General features: G+C 59.2%; 1 protein-coding gene across 6 annotated transcripts in view; it reads left to right on the top strand.

Annotated features, from left to right (window-relative positions):
* HDAC4 (histone deacetylase 4) overlaps positions 1-18,968 on the top strand; it is a 295,261-nt gene that overhangs the window by 248,332 nt on the left and 27,961 nt on the right. For 4 of the 6 annotated variants that reach the window (XM_074316010.2, XM_074316018.2, XM_074316007.2 and 1 more), the window contains 8 exons: positions 233-366; positions 3,365-3,485; positions 8,941-8,987; positions 12,633-12,740; positions 14,996-15,051; positions 16,569-16,656; positions 17,959-18,078; positions 18,858-18,955. In XM_074316010.2, coding sequence (XP_074172111.2) covers positions 233-366; positions 3,365-3,485; positions 8,941-8,987; positions 12,633-12,740; positions 14,996-15,051; positions 16,569-16,656; positions 17,959-18,078; positions 18,858-18,955 — 772 coding nt within the window. The remainder of the gene's footprint in view (positions 1-232; positions 367-3,364; positions 3,486-8,940; positions 8,988-12,632; positions 12,741-14,995; positions 15,052-16,568; positions 16,657-17,958; positions 18,079-18,857; positions 18,956-18,968) is intronic. The other 2 variants (XM_074316014.2, XM_088794068.1) reach the window with 1 other exon arrangement.

Raw genomic sequence — 18,968 nt, 5'->3', positions numbered from 1 at the left:
GGCCACCCTGGGAGCAGAAGCGAGAGCCGAGTTTGCCCTTGCGGCTTGCCTCTGCTTTCATTTCGTTGAACTCCAGCTGAGGGGTCCTGATGACCTTCGATTTCTCTAGCTAATCGTCCCTGCAGGACGGGACGTATGTTAGCGTCCGTCCACTCCTACACTCCTAGGCAGGGGGGCTCTCTGGGCTGGTGCCCCCTGCCACCCTGACAGTTGCCGCCTCTGCCCTGCCCAGGCCTGGTGTACGACACACTCATGCTGAAGCACCAGTGCACGTGCGGGAACACCAACAGCCACCCGGAGCATGCCGGCAGGATCCAGAGCATCTGGTCCCGGCTGCAGGAGACCGGCCTGCGGGGCAAATGCGAGGTGAGTGGGGCCAGGTGCAGGAGGGCCCCCGGGCCTGCCTGGGTTCAGTGTGGGACAGCCTGGGGGCAGCGCCTGTGGTACCAGGCCGCCTTCTGGAAGAGACCGGGCTGTTTTCCTCAGAGGCCCAGTGCTTGCTCCTTGTAGGAAGGGCTGCCTCTGTCCTACAGTGTTTCTCTGCACCCCTGCACCCCAGACCCCCTGCCCCCTCTGTCCTCCTGCCCCCTCTGTCCTCTGTCCCCAGTCCTACACCCCTGCCCGCCTCTGTCCTGTACCCCTGGCCTTGCACCCCTCTGTCTCCCTGCACCCCAGTCCTACACCCCTGTCCCCCTGCACCCTGACCCCCCTCTGTCCCCTGTACCCCCGATCCTGCACCCGGTCCCCCTGCACCCTGGCCCCCTCTGCCACCCCCCTCTCTTCAGCGTGCGCTCGCTGAACCCCACGGCTGGCTACTTTCCTTCCTGGTCCTTTCCCTGGGGAGACCATTTCCAGTTCCTCATCGGCACCCAGGATGCACGGCCAGCTGTCCTCGGGCCTCTGCCACCAGGGCAGGAGCTGAAATCCCACGGGGGAAGTCAGCCCTGTTGCTTTTCCCGAATGTTCTCTTCAGCACCCCAAAGCTCCCCCAGGATGTGGAGAGTCTGCTCAGATCCAGGCTCCCATGAGGCAGCGGTCGTGTGGGGACAGCGGTGCTCTGGTCTGGTCGGGCTAGATTCCTTTTACGTGCACAGCGCCCCCCACCTACCCCCACCCCTCTCCGTGGAGTGCCAAGGCTCTGGCTGGCCCTCCCTTTGCCTGCTGCCGGGGGTGGCGATGGCCAGGCTTGCTGTCAGCCATGGAGGGTCCCACACTCAGCCCGTGGGGACGGGAGGGCTCTGCTGAGGGACATTTCAGGTCCTTCGTCCTTTTGTTGGGGGAACAGCATTTCCACGAGTGACCCAGCTCGTGCTCTGCCCTGGGAGTGACCTTCACGAGGGTCATGACCTCTCCAGGGGAGCCATTTGTGTGGATTTTGGGGAGTCCTCGCCGATAGTGTGTCAGTGTCCTCATATGTGCAGAGGGGCTGGCCACACCCATGTCCCAGGGTGCTCTCAGCTGGCAGCCCCTGGCCCCCAGATGCCCCCAAGTGGGACCTGCTGTGTCCTCCACACGCTTTGTGTCCCACGAAACCAGGGGTGGGACTCAGGGGTGCACATGCTGCTTGGCAGAGTGACCCCAGGAAACTAGAGCCCACAGTTGACGAAAAGCACTGGCATCCACCTGCCAGCTGGACCAGGGCCCGTGCCTCGCGCTGTGGGCGGGAGAGCAGGTGCGTCCAGAGCCCCTGCCGAGCCCGCCCTTTCCTCCAGAAGCTGCAGTATGTAGGAGCTTAGGTCAGCCTGTTTCATGTGACCCCCGTTGTTACAGTTCTGTGGGGGAGTGATTTGGGGAGGGGAAGGGGGCATGAAGGCTGAGTCCATAATCCGCCTGCGGTACTCCCGGAGCACAGCAGGCTGGGTGATGAGGCTGTGGCGGCCACTGCTCCCGACGGTCTGAGCTGCACCACCGGGGGGCAGCATTGCCCGGGGACCTGTGCTGTTCCTGCTGCTGCCAGGCCCTGCGCCTCTTCCAGGGCTGCTGGGCGTCTGAAGGGCCCCGGCCTGCTTCCTGCCCCCCGCCGCCTCCCCCCGTCCCCAGGAGTCAGGGCCAGGGGCCGCTGCCCTAGTTCCCAGCCAGAAAAGCCCACAGCAGGTTGGGGGAAGACAATGGAAACAAAAGACGCAAACCCTCCACTGCCGCCGTTGGCACCATGGGGGCAGCCACCTGTGTGGGCCAGTGGCCACAGGGTCCCCGGACCTGCAGTCCTACGGAGGAGGGGCCAGTGGGCTGTGGGGTCAGACCCGACTGGCAGGCTGGTCAGGAGGAGACTGGGGTGAGATGTGTGGCTTCCTCGCCTTCAGGGACACGAGTGGGACACCCTTGGTGTGCAGGCCCCTCCAGCTGTGCCTCCAGGCCCAGGGCGATGCCAGGCCACTCAGCGCAAGGCACTGCTGCAGTGTCCCTGTGGCCACCCCCCACCCCCGCCTCCCAGCACAGCCTCCTGGGTGGCAGAGCACAGGGCACTGCGCTAGGCCCTGAGAGACGTCAGAGGGCTTCCCGACGGGGTGCCATGGTGGGCCCCTCCCCTGCTGCTGCTTGGGGCTCGGCAGGGTGGCCAGTAAAGGATGGGAACTGTCCTACTATGAGCAGCTCTGGGTCCTCCCGGAGGTTCAGGTCCGAGAGCAGCTGCTGGCCTGTCTGTGCCGGGGAGTGTGCCCTGGACCGTGTCCCCTGGGCCACCACCATCAGGGCCTCTGGAGTCTGCCTGTGTTCCCCAGCCCTCCGAAAGCCACTGCAGGGTGAACTGTTAACTGTACTCTCACCTCGTAAACCACCTTCCTGTTAAAAATTGGATAAAGAAAGAAGAGTAATTCTTATGTTAATTTTTGGAGAATCCAAAAAACCCAGGAGGCTTGACCTGAGAAACTTTGAAACCACAGAAAATACGGACAGACAGGGAGACAGTGAGTAGGGCCACGTCCAGCGTCTCGGGCTTGTCCCTGCCTCTCAGCCTGTCCCTGCCTCTCGGCCATGCTGGGACGCGGTTGCAGCATCTCCCCAGGGAGACCTGAGCGAGAGGCAGCCCCCCAATCCCCAGAAGGTCCCAGGGTTTCAAGGCCAGGCCTGGGTAGTGGGGAAGCAAAGTGCCAATGTGATGCCAGGTCCTTTGTGTGACAGCAAAGGGTAAAGTGCTAAAGGCTGGAATTCTCTTTCTAAAAACTTTTTGGAGTTATAATTAAAGAGCAAACGCTATAAAAATTTTTAAATATTTTTAAATACTGTGTTGGGCAGTGTTTGCCTTTTGTTTTGCAACAACCCAACCTTCTGCTCGTGCATGTGCAGTTCCATCCCGTGGGTTTTCTGTTGAACCTGAGCATGTGCAGAGAGAGAGATGAGCGACTCTCGCGTTGTGTCCCCACAGTGCATCCGCGGACGGAAGGCCACCCTGGAGGAGCTGCAGACCGTGCATTCGGAGGCACACACCCTGCTCTACGGCACGAACCCCCTCAACAGGCAGAAACTGGACAGTAAGAAACTTCTAGGTATTCCGAGGCCTTCTTACCTTATGCCAGGGTTGTGTTTCCAGGCCTGCGCTCGCTCAAGGTTGCTATGCGTGCGCCTGGCCCTGCCGTCCCTTCCTCAGCCCCTGAGGTCATGGCTGAGGCCGTGAGGGTCGCCCACCAGGCTCTGCCCTTCTCTGTGGGGCCTGCGCCAGGTCTGAAGGTGTGGGGCTGGAGGAGAACCTCCCACCCCCAGCATCCAGGGCCATGGCTTCCTGCTTTGTGTCTAGTCTGTTGGGTGGGAAAAGGGCTGAAAGGCACTGGTTTTGCAGAACCTTAAGTAGCCCAGGGACACTGCACTCTCAGCCTGCACCCGGCCGTCGGCTGCGGTGAGCCCGGAGTCAGGTCTGAGCTGCACGCTAAGGCTCGTGGGGGGGCAAGAGGCGGCCTGGGAGGGGTGACTGTGGGGCGCTGCGGCCCAGGCCTCCCCGAGGACGAAGATGAGGACGTGGCCTCCGGCGGGCAGCCCCGCATGACAGGTGGGGGATCTGGGCCTGGTGGGAGGAGCTTTCTAATAGGCTCTTTCTGCCGGGGTTGGTGACAGTCCCCACAGGGTCTTCGGCACAGACAGGCAGGTCCTGACATGCACAGACCCCAGGGCCCTTCCTGGAAGTGCCACCCCGGCCTCCCAGCTGCCTTGAGCTGGGACAGCCCCACCATGGGTTTCCTCCCTCCAGCTTTGCCTTTGTCCTCTGCGAGGAGAAGCCCCCACAGGCTCGGGGGCTGGAGCCACACAGGCACATGGGGTCTGGGAATTACAGACACTGCGCCACCAGGCGGCAGGAGGGTGCTGGGCACTCTTCCCAGTGGGGGCCGTGGCCAACGCCTAGACGTCTGCTCTGCATTGTGCCCGGCCCTGCACAGGGCAGCCGGGAACCTCACCAGGTCCCGCCGCAGCCCGGCCTTGCATTCATTCACCCAGTAACTCACTCACTCACTCACTCACTCAGGACACGTGTCTCAGCGCTCAGGTGCTGGACACCCATAGGTGCTGAGCTCTGCGGCGGGGGTTGAAGTGGCCAGTGCCCTCAGAGGAGGTGGAGCTGGTGGGGCCGTGAGGAAACATGCTCGCTCTGGCCTAGGGTGGCTGGCTATGCCCCGCTGCGCTGTAGTAGCAAGGCTTTTAACAGACATAAAGCACCCACATTTGGGGAGTCAGGAAAGGAGCCGACAGCCTTGAGGCTGGACAATGGGTGGACGGCGGTACTGGACATCACATGTGAGAAGGTGGACTCCTGAGCCATTGCTTGGGGGAATCCACCGGGTTGGCCAGCCCAGGATGGCGACTACAGAGACCCTGGACATGGAGGGGCTCACACAAGGGGCTGGGCTGAAGGCGTCTGAGAGGCTGTGTCCCCACGGCCCTGGACAGAGAGGGCGCAGTGTCTGAGCTGGGCTGGACTGGACGTCAGCCACGGAGCAGAGCGACAGCACCAGCCCGCCTCCCACCACTCTTGCTTGCTGGGCTCCCAGCACGCTGACCTGTACCCCTCAGGCAGATACAGGAGACCCCTCTTCAGGCACCGAGCAGCCCACAGGAAGCTGATGTCGGGGGTGCTCCTACAAACTTCCCCCCAGGATCCAGCGGTGGAGGGAACTGCAGAGGAAACAAAGACTCCCATTAACCGTTGTCTCCATGGACAGCAAACGAGTGCAGCAGGGAAGACAGCAGCGCAGAACATTCGGAGAGAGAGGCTAACCACATGGTCACAGACATGCAGGACCCTCGGGCTGGAAAACTAGTTGTCAGTCCCCAGAAAGCAGAGCAAGAGTGACGAGCTGGACACGACAGGGCGAGGATTGAAGGCCTGTGCCCGGCACGCAGGGCCCAGAGGCAGGAGCTTCCAGAGAGCGTGGGGAGGAAGGGAGCAGAGCCCCTGCGTCATCACCTGCCTGTCACGGAACGAAGGACCCACACCAGGAGCATCCGGGAGGATCTCAGATGGCAGGGACAGGCCAGGTGCTGCGAGATCCCAAGCGAGCATGTCTGCTCTGGGACCAGCTCTCGTCAGCACTGCTTCTCGGTGGCCGCACGGTCTCGCCAGTTCCGAGGAAAGATTCCTCCCAGCCCAGTGTTTCTACCCTGCCAGACTGTCAGTCGAGGATGAGGGTGAAACGAAGGCATTTTCAGACACACGAGATCCCGGGAATGTTCCCCTCACGTGTGCTCTCTCGCGGCTGCCAGAGGACATTCTCCGCCAAGGCCACGGGAGGGAGGCTCTTCCCTGTCGGTGTGTTCCGGCACCTTCTCAGAGCACCACACATGGGCCTTGTCAACCACAAGAATGTATTCTCCCAGGTCTGGAACCTGGAAGTCCAAGGGCAGCGTTGCCGCCTGGTCGGTGAGGGCCATCTCTTCCCTGGTTCATCGTCGGCCGTCTTCTCACTGTGTCCTCCATGGCGGAGGGAGGGGACAAGGGAGCTCTGTGGGTCCCTTATAAGGCACAGAGCCCATCGTGAGGGCTCTGTCCTCGTGACCCAGTCACCTACCTCCCAAAGGCCCTGCCTCCGACCAGCGTGACAGTGGGCATAGGATTCCAACGGGAGTTTGGGGCACAAACATTCAGGCCATTGCAATTACAGGGCCAGCCCCATAGGATGGTAGAGCAGCCCAGGACACGGCCGTGTTCCCCGCATAGAAGCGTCCAGAACACTGGATGGAGCAGTGGGGGTGAGAGCCCACCTATGAGCCTGTCTCCACCAAGAAGGCAGATGCCCCTGGACGTCCGTATTGCCGGGCCAGGGTGCTTTGGGGCCTGCCCAGGGTTGTCTCTGGCTTCCTCTCGTCCTGGCTGAACCCTAAGGAAAAGTGTGGGGGCAACTAGCCAGGAGCAGGAAAGCCGTTCCTGGTCCCCATGGAGGAGTGTGCAGGCGGGGGTGCTCTGTCCCTCAATTGCAGGGTGTCTGCGATGTACAGGGTATACCTGTGTCATAGGGACCTTTCCGTGTGTGTGATTCCTCCACTCACCCCACAAAGGGCAGCTGTGTCTCTGAGCTGTGAGCGGGTGTTCGGGGTGCCCAGGCCCCTCACCCCGGCAGTCATGGAGAGGGACTCAGGAACAGGGCAGGGAAGTCTGGCTCTGAGGAAGGCTCTGGGCGGATGTGTGGCTCTTGGAGGGTTGGAGGCCAGGGCTGTGGAGCAGAGAGTTGCACACTGGGAACGGTGCCAGCTGAGAGCGCAGGGGAAAGGGGCCTGCAGGGACGGGGACAGTGGGGACAGTGGGGAGAGGGTAAGTGGCCTCAGCGGGAGGAGCTGAGCCAGGCGGCCACGTGCAGAAGAGGCCGCGCAGGTGATGGGCAGAGTGCCCCGGAGTCTCCTGGATCCTCTAGGAAATGTCCCTCCTTCCAGCGTGGAGCCTCAGCTGCTTAGGATATTCTCGCTCGTGGGGGCAGAGCCTGTGGTCCCGTCCCGGGGTGTCCCAGCTGCTGCCAGGGCATGGAGCCAGCACCCCCGACTCCGGCGCTCCTGGGAATTGGCTGGGCGGCTTCCCAGTCCCGGTGGTGTCAGGGGGGCTCGTTGCCTAGACACCACAGCACGTTGCCACCCCGCTGTCCGCAGTGGCGAAGGCTCTGCCTGCTCTGCCCTGACCGCCCCTGCTCCCGCGTCAGGCCCACCCCCCACTGGGAGCCTTTCTGTGCTTCAGTCTTCCAGGCCTGCGGGATTCAGGGGTGCAGGATGGGAGTAACCTGGGGGCCCAGCTCCACGTCATGGGTGGGGGAGGGCTCCAGGTCACCACTTGGCTGGACTAGGTTTCTGAACTCGGGTCAGAGCAGACGGTCAGAAAAAAGAGCGAGAAGTGAGAATGTGGGGTGTTCAGGGAGGAGCACGCCGTGGGTGCCAGAGGGTGGGCGCTCTCCTGCCGATGGATCCGTCGCCCATCGCCTCGCCCATCGCCTCGCCGGCCCTGGTCGGTGCTGGAGCCTCAGTCATCATCCCCTGAAGCTCCGTCCCGTCTGTTTCTTTGTGAAATGCTCCGTCCTCATCCCGTTCCTCTCTCTGTTCAATGTTTACTTCGTTGGCTGAGTATGTTGTCGCAAAACATCTGTTACTGTGTGTGTGTGTGTAATTTACATCAGTGATGTTATAAGTCCTTCCATTTCCTTTGTCTTTTCTGCTAAACTTCGCGTTTTAAAACCTGTTCATGTCACTATGAGGATACCTAGTCAGTTTCCCTGAGATCTGCTTTCAAATTTCTGCTCATTGTACTAACCGACAACTTCAGCACCAGCGTCTGAGGAGCCCAGACAGTGATGGTTGGTGATTAGCTCAGATGTTAACGTCACCCAGTTAGGTGTTTCAACAGCGCTGTGTGAGTTTCCTTCCCCTTTTAATTGAACTCACAAATTTCTAAGCTTAGGGGGCTGGTCGGTCACCACCCTAGGTGTTCCTGGAAGTCATGGCGGGGGGTCGTCTTCTGATGGCAGTGACCTGGAAAGGTCGTGGTCTGATGGCCGAGGTGTGGGGCCAGGGCTGCAGGGCCCCACATGAGTGACTTCCTAGCAGCGCTGAGGTGAAGGGTGCTAGGAGAGCCCGGTGCTCACAGCCGTGTGGGGTCCATAGACACTGCAGGAGAAGCGCAGCACCGCCCGCACACCCATCACCATCCCACCCACCGCTCACAGGACTGCAGAAGCACGCTGCTCCTCAGTGCATCCGCCGGAAGGTCTGTGGCCTGCCTGGGTGACGGTGGCCCCACACCGCCGAGGGCAGCGTGGGACGCGCTGGAGCACAGCCTCAGCTGTGGACGTCTCAGGGACTGTCACAAGAAGGGCTTTGCTATTTAGAACCCCACGCCCTCCTGCCCACCCAGCGGGAGTGAGTGTGTGACACGTGCTACCCTTCCTCCCTTTTTTATTATCACGTTGCTCTCTGCTTGCGGAGTAATGAGCAAAATCAAAATACACAGATGATGTATGCTTTTAGTGTAGACATTACCGGCTATAATTTCAGAAGTAGAAAATCTAGTCTGTAGAGCCCTCTTTCACTCACATTCACACACACACACACGTCTGAATCACTGACTCCGACACTGGGATGATTGGGAAGAAAGCCCTTCGTCCGCAGCTCCGTGGTCCCATGTGGCAGGACAGTCAGCAGTGAGGAGGGGCGGCCAGGGTCAGCCCCAGCGCTCACCTGGGACCATTTGCTGCTCCCCGAGGGCAGGACCCGTGAGCCTCCCCGCTGCAAGTGGGCTGTGGCCACGGATGGCAGCTCTGCGTCGCCTGTGCCCCGCGAGCCCAGGACCCACTGTCCACAGACGCCACCCCTCAACAGGCCGTATTGGCAGTGCGGTTTGCCCCTCACTTGTGGGCATATCGTGCGTGATCCAAAGTGCCAGACCGCATCAGGACCCCGCGGCATTTCCAGGGCAGCACAGCACAGTCCCGGCCCCCTGTGACCTTGGCCCTCTGACCTTGGCTTTCCTTCCCCCCACAGGCTCGCTAACGTCCGTGTTTGTCAGGCTGCCCTGTGGTGGTGTCGGGGTAAGTATTTCTTTAATGTGTAAATAATGTCCTGTTTGTTCTCAGGGTCCCAGTGGTCACAGAGCTCTTTCCGCAGAGTGGGTAATTGCTGCCAGGTGTTTTCCATAAGCGGTCTGGCGGTGGGGCTGCCCCAGTGCTCACATGTGCGGCTTCAAAGGCCCGTGAGCCCATAAGCGTTTGATGGCTGGACTCGGGCACCTTCCTTGGGGAGGGTCGTCTGGCACACACCACTCGCTGTGGAAACGGGACCCAGTCTGCGGGCTGGTGTCCTAGTGGCAGAGGAACTGTCTGCTCATCCGACTCAGGCTATGAACACATCACTTGCTGGGGGTGTACTGAGCTGTCCCCATGGCCAAACCCAGGCCCAGGTGACACTGTGTGGAACCTGTGAAGTCACCAAGCTACCGGCTGGGTTGTGCTTGCTTCTCCAGAAGCGACAATGCTTCTAAGCAGATCCGGCCCGGTGGACACGTAGAGGGACCGGCCAGGTGGACACATAGGGGACCGGCCAGGTGGACACGTAGAGGGACGGGCGTCTTTAACATGGCCTTTCCTGAGCCTGATGTGGGCGCTGGCCTATGGGGACTCGGGAGCCGGGCATCAGCAGAGGCCAGGTCCCCTCATCCCAGTTGGAAGGGGCTCCCTGCTCCCATCCTCGGACAAGGGAAGGGCACGGCTGCAGTTGGAAGGGGCAGCCGGGCCCCTTCCCGGCTGACCTACTGACCATAGAGGTTCAGTGGCCACGGGGATGCTGCAGTCATCATGGGTCCGACAGACCGTGGGGACAACAAAGCCACGTCGGCTGACACTGCACAGCGGCAGGCTGTGTGCGTAATTACAGATCGCGGGGTGAGGCCCCAGGTCTGGATTCTGTTATGGAAATGAAACAAAATTGTTTTCTTCCTGAGTCTACAAAAATCGCTGCTTTGAAAATTACCCCGTCAGAAAGGGAATCGGTGGCATTTATTCAGCCACCACCAAGCTCTCCTGCCTCCCAGAGAACTTTTTGTTCTGTATTATAAGAGGCTGCAGTCTCTTCACTTGGGGAAATTTTTGGCCAGACTTGAAAAGCTTTGGATTCCCAGCACTGCCCTGCAGCCAGTTCCATGCAGCAGCATTTATCATTTGCAAATGCAGGCTAAGTGGGAGCTGTGGCCCCAGCCAGGTAGGCCCTCCCTCCGCAGCGTGAGCCCCAGAGCCTGTCCTGAGGCTGAGCCACACCCACCTTGCACCCAGGCACAGAAGCCTCTGAGCGGAGAGCCAGCAACCCGCCCGCCCCGGAACGGGACAGAGAGGGGAGCCTGTGGGGGTCACTAGCAGGAAGTTGAACCACAGGTGTCTGGCCTCTGACCTCTTGGCCAGTTTCCCATGATGCTCCCTCAGACAGAAGGGTGGGGTCACGGAGGGGGGGTGTCACTGGTGCAGCCGCAGCCCCCCTGGGCTGGATGTCCTCCCAGCACCAGGGACCCGCCCCGGGGCCTCCTGAAGCAGTGGGAGAGGCTCCACTTTCTGAAACTTACTTTAAATGACATTGAGGTTGTGTAAACCATTCTTCCTTAACCAGGTTACAAAGAGGCTTTAAATTGTTTGACCATATTTCAAGCCAAATAAACTGCTCTGCTCACCTGATGGTGATAGGTTTCCCTGAGTGAGGGTGCAGGGAACACCTGCCAGCCCTGCCCTGGCCCAGCCCTGCCTCCCGGCTCTGGGTGCTGTGCCCACACCCGTGGAGAGCCCAGGAGTGACCACTTCGCTCTCTGTCGGAAGTGGCCCCTCTGTCCTCACTGAGGAAAGTGTGGAGGGGGCCGTGCGCCCCTCCCTGAGGTCGTGCTCCTGCGTAGCGGTCACACCACCGCCTTGCCCCAAGTAGGCCCGCCTCCGGCAGTGCTGCCCTGTCTGAGCCGCGTTCCCTCCCTGGGCTCTTATGCTTCCGGAACTCAGCTCCAAGCCGACCATCCCAGGCTGGTCCAGCGGGAGCTGGTGGCCAGCCGCTAAAGGACTCAGGCCCTGAAGCAGTGGAAGGTCTTGTTAGGTTCTCTGGGGACAGTGGCAGCCTGGGATGCCACAGTGGGGCTGGGGGCCTGTCCCTCACTCTGGGCAGGGTGTTACAGGACCCTGGGTGGGCAGGAGAGCAGACCACAAAGACCCTGCAAAGCACACAGAGAACCAGTGCATTTTCCCTCCTGGTTCCTTGCCCCTAAAACCCAAGTCATTGCATTTAGAAGAGAAGCTGAGTGATTTTCCCCAAACGGCCATCGGTCCTCGGGGATGCAGCCTCGGGGCTGGCCCCACTCCTGGAGGGCAGCTGGTGGCATTCCCCACTGGGTCTCACTTGGAGCCGTCACCTTTGGCTTCAGTGAAATGGTTCTGCAGCTGAAGGAAGGACCAGTGCAGGGTCGGTACCCGACAGCTGGCAGTGAGCCGTGCACAGGGCCCTGTTTCCAGCTCCGCAGCAGTCTGTGCAGGGGTCGGTGGAGCACAGGGCATTCCTTTGACATTTGGAAACTATTAAAGAACAGAGAGGTTGGCCACTGCAAAGAATAACCCTCACGGAACAACACTCGTCAGGAAATGGCTCGAACCCTCATAAACGTATGTTAAATCATCTTGCTTTGAAGATAAAGCTTCAGACTTCATTGAAAGAAGTCTCCCCCCACCGCATGATGCTCAGTGTCTGTCAGGTGGGCAGGAGCCTGTGCGCACCTGGACATACCTGGGCAGGGGGGTCAGGTGGGGCCTGGCAGCGTTACCTCCGTGTCCAGAGCCCACAGCGGTGGCCCTCGGAGGAGGTTACTTTGGAAAGGAGCGTCCTCAGACTTGCAGATACGTAGTGTACAGCTTCTCAGAACCGTCACTAGGCTGGTGAGTCTCCAAGCAGGGCACGAGTCCCCAGTGTGTGTGACCAAGTCACCAGTTTCCCTTCACCTGGGGACAGCGGCTTAGGCAGCCTGGAACTGGCGCCCAGGGGGCTGCATGCTTCCTCCTGGGCCCCGAGGAGACCTGTGCTTTGTACAGCCGGTGGCCGAAGTCTCCGTCTTCTTCCTGTCCCACGCTAGCCAGAGCTTAGGTAAAAAAATCTGGTATGCCTATGTACAAGCAGAAACTACCTGACACGTTTGTGCCACAGGCATTTTTGTTTGACGTGGAACAGCTAACGGGTCCGTGGTGAGCGGTCCCCTGGGATATTCTCTGAGCCCAGGACCCCTCACCCTCCCACCCCGTGCTTCGTTCCTGAGTGGCTTCTCTTACCAGGCATTTGGTGCTTCCAGTTAAATTCAGCACTAAAGAAAGTCATAATCTGGGGAGACCCCTGATTGCAACACTGTTTCCATTTCATTTGGCTGATTGTTAGTATAACTCCAGTTGCCATCGAAAAAAGGAGCTGACTAGGTAGCCGTGACCTCGTTACTCGTAGCTTCACATGTGTTGGGTCAGTTGAGAAAAGGAATGACACCCCCAAAAGGGGGAAAAGCACAGGCACGTTATTTTTGGTGCATTCTTTTCCTATTGGTATTTTTTGGCATGTCTTTTGAAAAAAAAAAAGCAGGGTGTGTCCTGGAGTTAGAGAAGAGCTGGAGGCTCTGCTGGGGGTGTGAGAGCAGAGCCGGCGGGTGGAGGGCTCACTGCCTTGTGTTGTCTCCACAGGTTGACAGTGACACCATATGGAACGAGGTGCACTCGTCGGGGGCGGCCCGCCTGGCCGTGGGCTGCGTGGTGGAGCTTGTCTTCAAGGTCGCCACAGGAGAGCTGAAGGTCAGCAAGGCCCCGGCACAGATGGGCTCCCAGAAGGAAGCATGCCAGCAGATTTCCCGGGGTTGGCACAGCCACCGCGATTTTCCCTCTAGACAGGCCCAGGGTTGCTGTGGGAGGGGACGGCCCCGTCCAGGCATAAGGAGTGGGCCCTATTCTGTCAGTCAGTGTTGAATCGAAGGGTATGTTTCCTATATTTGTGAAAACATAATAGTTAACAGTGATTCTCAAAGATACGGGTCTTCGGGGCACTTTTCACTGTTAAAAATTGTCGAAGCACCTGAAAAACTTTTGCGTGTGAGTTAAGTCATCGGCAGGGATCATGTTAGAGATTGAAACTGAGGAACTTTAAAAATATTTATTAATTTGCAAACGGCAGGTCCTCTGTGTTCTCGCACCTGTTCCCATCGGTCTTTGGCCACATGCGATTTTAGTTGAAGTACAGGAGGGAAATCTGGCCTCGCTCAGGGTGCCTCCCAAAAAAGAGGGTTATTTCAGGTCGTCATGGACATTCCTCTTTGACGCGGCACAAAATTTAGCAAGTGGAAATCCTTGGAAGGCGAGTTGCAGTGTGGGCCTGAAACAGTGTCAGGGAGCGTTTCCTTCTCCATTACGTGAACACCCATCAGCCCCACGCAGCTTCTGGAACACTGGTGATTTGGAAATAAGGGCTCATTGCATTATGTAGGTCCTCCAGGTCTTGACACATTTTGTTACACAGTATCCAGAAGTCCACTGAGCTTTGAATCCATGATGTCACCCCTCAGTGTCACCTGGAAGGTCTTCTAAGTGCAGGGAAGAGCATGACGTTTCATTTTCACTTGGAAGCTCCCATCTCCCCATGGACAGCGACTGCTGTCTGCTGTTTTCCATGAGGTGACAGGTTCACTGTTCATTTCTGAGAAGGGCCTTTGATATACCCAAGCTGGAACAACAGTTTGGCTGGCAGTCGTTTCGAGGAAGATGGGCTCCTTGACGAAAGGGGCCCGTCTTCGCCATGCTCAGTGGCCGGCCTGCTCACGCGGCCCGCTCACGCGGCCCGCTCACGCGGCCCGCTCACGCGGCCCGCTCACGCGGCCCGCTCACATGCCTGCTCACACGGCCCGCTCACACGGCCCGCTCACACGGCCTGCTCACACGGCCCGCTCACACGCCTGCTCACACGGCCTGCTCACACGGCCTGCTTACACGGCCTGCTCACGTGGCCTGCTTACACGGCCTGCTCACACGGCCTGCTTACACGCCTGCTCACACGGCCTTCCCGGTTTTCACATGTGAGGCCGAAAGGGATTTAATGAACTGACCAGTTTTACTGCTTCATCAAGGACGCTTGTGAGTGGAGCCTCCTTCCTGCAAGCGTGGAAGCCACACTGGGTGCCCGCGCTTCTCAGGGCTGTCTCCTCGCTCCTGCTGCCGGCACTTCACCCACGACTGTTTCACACCCTCGGTGCCTGTGCGCCTGCAGCGGGGAGAGTGAACAGAGCCTTAGGGTGATGACAGGAGGCCCCGAAGGGCGCGGGCTCCCCCGACTGTGTTGCCCTGTCCCCCAGCCCCGCAGCAGGCTGCACACCACTGCCCGCAGCCTGATCACGGTGGTCAGCTGGCCCGTAGGCTGTTACAGCTTCCTGTTGCTGGGGACTATGAGATGCCCAGGGAGAACACTTTTACAACAGCAGCTGAAGCGCTTTGCACACGGTTCTTTCAAGTCTAAGTGACTCAGGTGTAACGGAAGGTGGAGCTACCTGCCGCTCCCCTCCAGCCTCGGAGACATTTCTTCCCGGGCCTGATGCGTTGTCCACTCCTGTAGAAACTGAACTGCAGTGGCAACAGACCTGCATGTTAAGGTCAGATTGGGGCATGGTGTCAGCTCCGCGGCCACAGCCCTTCCATCTTGGCTGCACTCCAGGTCCCGGGCAAGTTGCTTCCTGGGGGCCCGTGCGGGTCAGGTGGACCAGGAGTGAGCCCTCCACTCCCCTCTGGACTCCTGAGCTAGAGGCACCCAGCCCTGCCAGCAGGCCGTCCAAGGTGGACAGGCAGGCAGTAACTGCGATGGCCATTCGGTCTCTTTAAGAGGAGGGGCCCAGCCATCTTTGCAGTGCTTCCCAGCATTGCTTTGTTCCGTCCCATGTCTGTGCCCCGGGATGCAGCGTGAAACCATGTCCTCGCATGTCCTCTGAACCTGCTGGCAGTTCAGTCTGTGACGATTTTCTCACTGATCTTTCACCCCTGTTTCTCCCACCTGTTTGGTTCCCATGTAGAATGGCTTTGCCGTGGTCCGCCCTCCCGGCCATCACGCGGAGGAGAGCACGCCCATGTAAGTAGACACACGCTCTCCCGTGGGCATGGGAGGTGCCGGTTCCTGACTCCTTGAAGGGCTGGGCCGGCACTCACATGAAAAGGACGAACTGGTTTGCCGGGTCCCAGCCCTCCTGTGATGTGTGCCACGCACGTGTGCTGTCCCCGAGTGTGCCCGTTTGAGCATGGTGACGAAACGTGCCTCTAGAGCACACAGGTCGACTTCACTGGTGGGTAATGATGGAGAGAGAATTGGAGAATGAGCTTGGGAAAGGAGTCTACAGAAGTTTGTCTAGAGCTGTCTTCTAGTTGTTATGTTCGTTGCAAAAAAAATGGGAGGGGAAACTTAAGTCACAGCAGAACCAGTTCATGTGGCACGTCATCATTCAAGGACGTTCTGAGTGTGGCCTTTTAGGTGACCTGCTTACAGTTTGGCACTAATGAGGCTGACATGCCAGGTCGTGACCACACAGCCAGCTACCTGGGCTCTGTGCTGGGTCTGGATTTCTCCGATTGCACACAGCTGAGCGTGCATCATGGATGGAGAAGCAGTGATAGGTGCAGACTCACCTGGGGAAAGCCACACGCAGTGGGGTTCCCAGCAGCTGTGCACTGAGCGCTTCGGCTGCTGGGAGGGAGTCCGCCATCGCTCCACCCAGAAGTGGGGCATCAGAGCACGTTCAGGAGTCCTCCTCATGTAGGAAGAAGTAATTGCCACCACTGAGCGTGGATGGGGCTGGGGTCTTGCCAGCCTTCCCCAAGAAGCCTTCGGTTACCCCAAACCCCAGACACGCACTCGCCTGACGGGAGCAGGCCTTCATTTCTTGGAAGTTACTTTTCTAGGTTGAACTTGACTTGATGGGTCTTCTGAGTAGTAAACCCCAATGACCATGGGGCTGAGGACTGTTTCCACCGACATTCTTCTGGGGGGGTGGGGAACGAGCTGTGGCCGGTCCAGCTCAGCCCAGCGCCTGGGGCTGCGGGCTTCCGAACTAGCCTGGACTCCAGGGACAATACAGCCAGGCCTCAGCTCGGGGTATTCGCTCGAGTCTAAGACTCGTCTCAATCGAAGCCTTCGCGTGAATCCCCGAGCTGAGGCAGGCTCTGATTGAGATGAGTCTTGGACTCGAGTCACTTCGTTAGCTTTTCTCACTCTCTTGAGTAAGACTGGAACTACGGTTAGTCAGTGGGGTGACTCCATATCATTGTCGTATGTCTCAGGATGTGGAAAGACAGGCAGAAGCAGCTGAAACAGGTCACTTCTGTGTCCTGTGGCCCATTGTGTCTCTGAGAGGCCAGTGAGAGGGAGACCTTGGCACCACACGGAATCGGTTTTCTTACCAGGGCAGCTCTGCAGTCTGCATGCAGAAGTCTGGACAGACTCTGTCTGTCAGAAGCCTCAGTTAAGGTTTCCAAACAGTTTGGCTGGAAGCTGCATTCTCCAGATCCACTGAGACTCTTGGACTCTGAATGGTTCCATTGCGAGTTGTGTAAAAACTGATCCAAAGCCTTATTTTCCCTCCGTTCCTCCTGCAGGGGCTTCTGCTACTTCAATTCTGTGGCCATCGCCGCCAAGCTCCTCCAGCAGAGGCTGAACGTGAGCAAGACGCTGATCGTGGACTGGGTAAGCAGGCAGCCCCGTCCCCAGGCACACAGCATCCTGGGCAGACGGGGAGGCGGTGTTTCTGCCTCCATGACATTGGGGTCCGGGGCCCTAGCTTTCTGGAAACTACCTCAAAGGTGTGGAAAGTGAGAGCCCAAACCTGGTACGAGTCTGTTTCCCGGCCTCCATCAGCCGATCCTGCCAGTACCGGGTTCCTGAAAGGTTTGGGTGTGCCAGTGCTTGGGGCGTCCTTGGCAAAGCGGGGGAGGCAGGCTGGGAGAACAGGGCGTGGCCTCCCCCACCCCCCGCCCTGGGTGTGTGTGTGGCTTTGCTGGGCTGTCACTCCTGACAAGAACGCCCTTCCTACCTGGGTGACCCAGTTTGCGCCAGTTAAGCCTCCTTCCCCATTTTCCTGTGGGAAGTGCCATTTCTCACAGTTCTGTGCCCTGAAAGGGTAAACTCTGGATAATATCCGAGCTCCACAGGTCGGTCCCCAGGTTCCTTAGGAGGTGGCTGTGCGAGGTGTTCATTTTCTTTCTCCTTTAAGCTGTGTATTGGGGGGGGGGATTCTCTTTGCTATTAATATTTATGATTTATTTCATAATTTTTTAAGTAACAAAAAAGCGGGTACATCAAGTGTGAGCCTCATTTGTAATGCAAAGTCCTTCTCAGTTTGGGAAAAGAAAACAAGCAAACCCTGGGAGCCTCAGCAAGATCCCGGCTGCAGACGCTGGTCACGGGGTCGCAGGGCCCTGAGGTGGCTGAGGCCGTGAGACCTGGGGAGCTTGATGACAGCTGCGAGGGAGCCCGTGCCCACTGAGCCCCCTCACTCCTCCTAAGGGAGTAACTCAGTGCCGGGGACGTGACTCAGGTCATGCAGTGACACGCACCTCGATTTGTAATCGCTAAGCACCTCTGTCCGCCACGTGGGCGTGTCTACAGCACCTGCAGCTGTCAGGGCGCTGCCTCCCTCCCAGTGCACCTGCTGTCACCTCAGAACACAGGGCGCACACCTTGCCTTCTGTCTTCAGGGCAATGTGGCTTTCTAGTGGGTGGGACCACGTTGGTTCTTACGGCTCCTGTTTATAGCGGCCTGTCCACGTTTTCTCTAATGAGCACAGGTCATGTTTATAAACGAGAAAAGCTTCCTCAGTGGCCCCCTGGTGTCCAAGGTGACGGACGCTGCCTCCTTCCAGTCCCTCAGCCCCTGTGACCTGTCCCGCCCGCCACCATCTCCCAGCCCGGCTGGGACACTTGGTGATTGTGAGTCCGAGGACATCCTGGGCCCTCCTGGTGCTGACTCGGCTGTCTCTGCTCTCCCAGGACGTGCACCATGGGAACGGGACCCAGCAGGCCTTCTACAGTGACCCAAGTATCCTGTACATCTCACTGCACCGCTACGATGACGGCAACTTCTTCCCAGGCAGCGGGGCACCTGACGAGGTAGGCGGGGCCTCCCAGTGCGTGGGGCTCTGCAGGAGGTCAGGGCTGGGCCGTTCCCCAGGTGACAAGGCAGCTGAGGGACACGTGTACAGGCAGAAGCGAGGGCACCCCGCTCACAGGCACCCAGGTGATGTCAGGCAGACATCGGCCTGATTTCCATCTCATGTGTGCACAGCGGCTTGATTTTGCCTGGAGTACAAATGGGAGACGCAAAATCACCTCCAGCCCTGATCTGGGCAGACAGGAGCGTTTCTGAGCGAGTTGGCACAGGTGCCTGCCGTCCCCCAGGAAAGGCTGCTTGTGCAGGTCGCACCTCTTGTCTGACCTTTGGGCAGGGTCTCTGTCCCGTCCTCTGACCTGTGGTGCCCCGGGAACGGCGGACGAGGAGCCCCGTGAGCCCCAGTACCCTGGCAGAGCCCGCGCCCACTGTGAGCACAGAGGCCCCGACACTGGGGTTTCCCACCCACGGGAAAGGTCTTCTACCTCTGGGTCCTCCTTCCTAGAAGGAGGTTAGAAAGGGCGGCCTCATCCACAGGCATTTCCTGGTGCCCTCTGCTGGCATCTGTCACTCAGCCCAGAGCCACACGTCCTCAGATGGCCCCCACAGGCCAGGTGGACGGGAGCCCCGTGTTCTCTGAAGGGGCCCCGTTGTCGAAGTTAGCACCTCAGGGGCTCTGGAGGCCATGACACACTAGTGAGGGGCAGAGCCGCCAAGTCAGGTGTTCTTATCACAGAGGTCCCAGCCCAGGGCGTGTGACGTGTTTGTCTCCTCCACACAGGTGGGCACAGGGCCGGGCGTGGGTTTCAACGTGAACATGGCTTTCACCGGTGGCCTCGACCCCCCCATGGGAGACGCCGAGTACTTGGCAGCCTTCAGGTAAGTGTCCTGG

Source organism: Rhinolophus sinicus, chromosome 17, assembly GCF_057876585.1.
Source record: "Rhinolophus sinicus isolate RSI-liver-muscle chromosome 17, RSI-T2T, whole genome shotgun sequence".
In the NCBI taxonomy this organism is placed as follows: Eukaryota; Metazoa; Chordata; class Mammalia; order Chiroptera; family Rhinolophidae; genus Rhinolophus; species Rhinolophus sinicus.
Note: the sequence above shows the minus strand (reverse complement) of the source record. Positions and strands in the feature narration are given on the sequence as shown.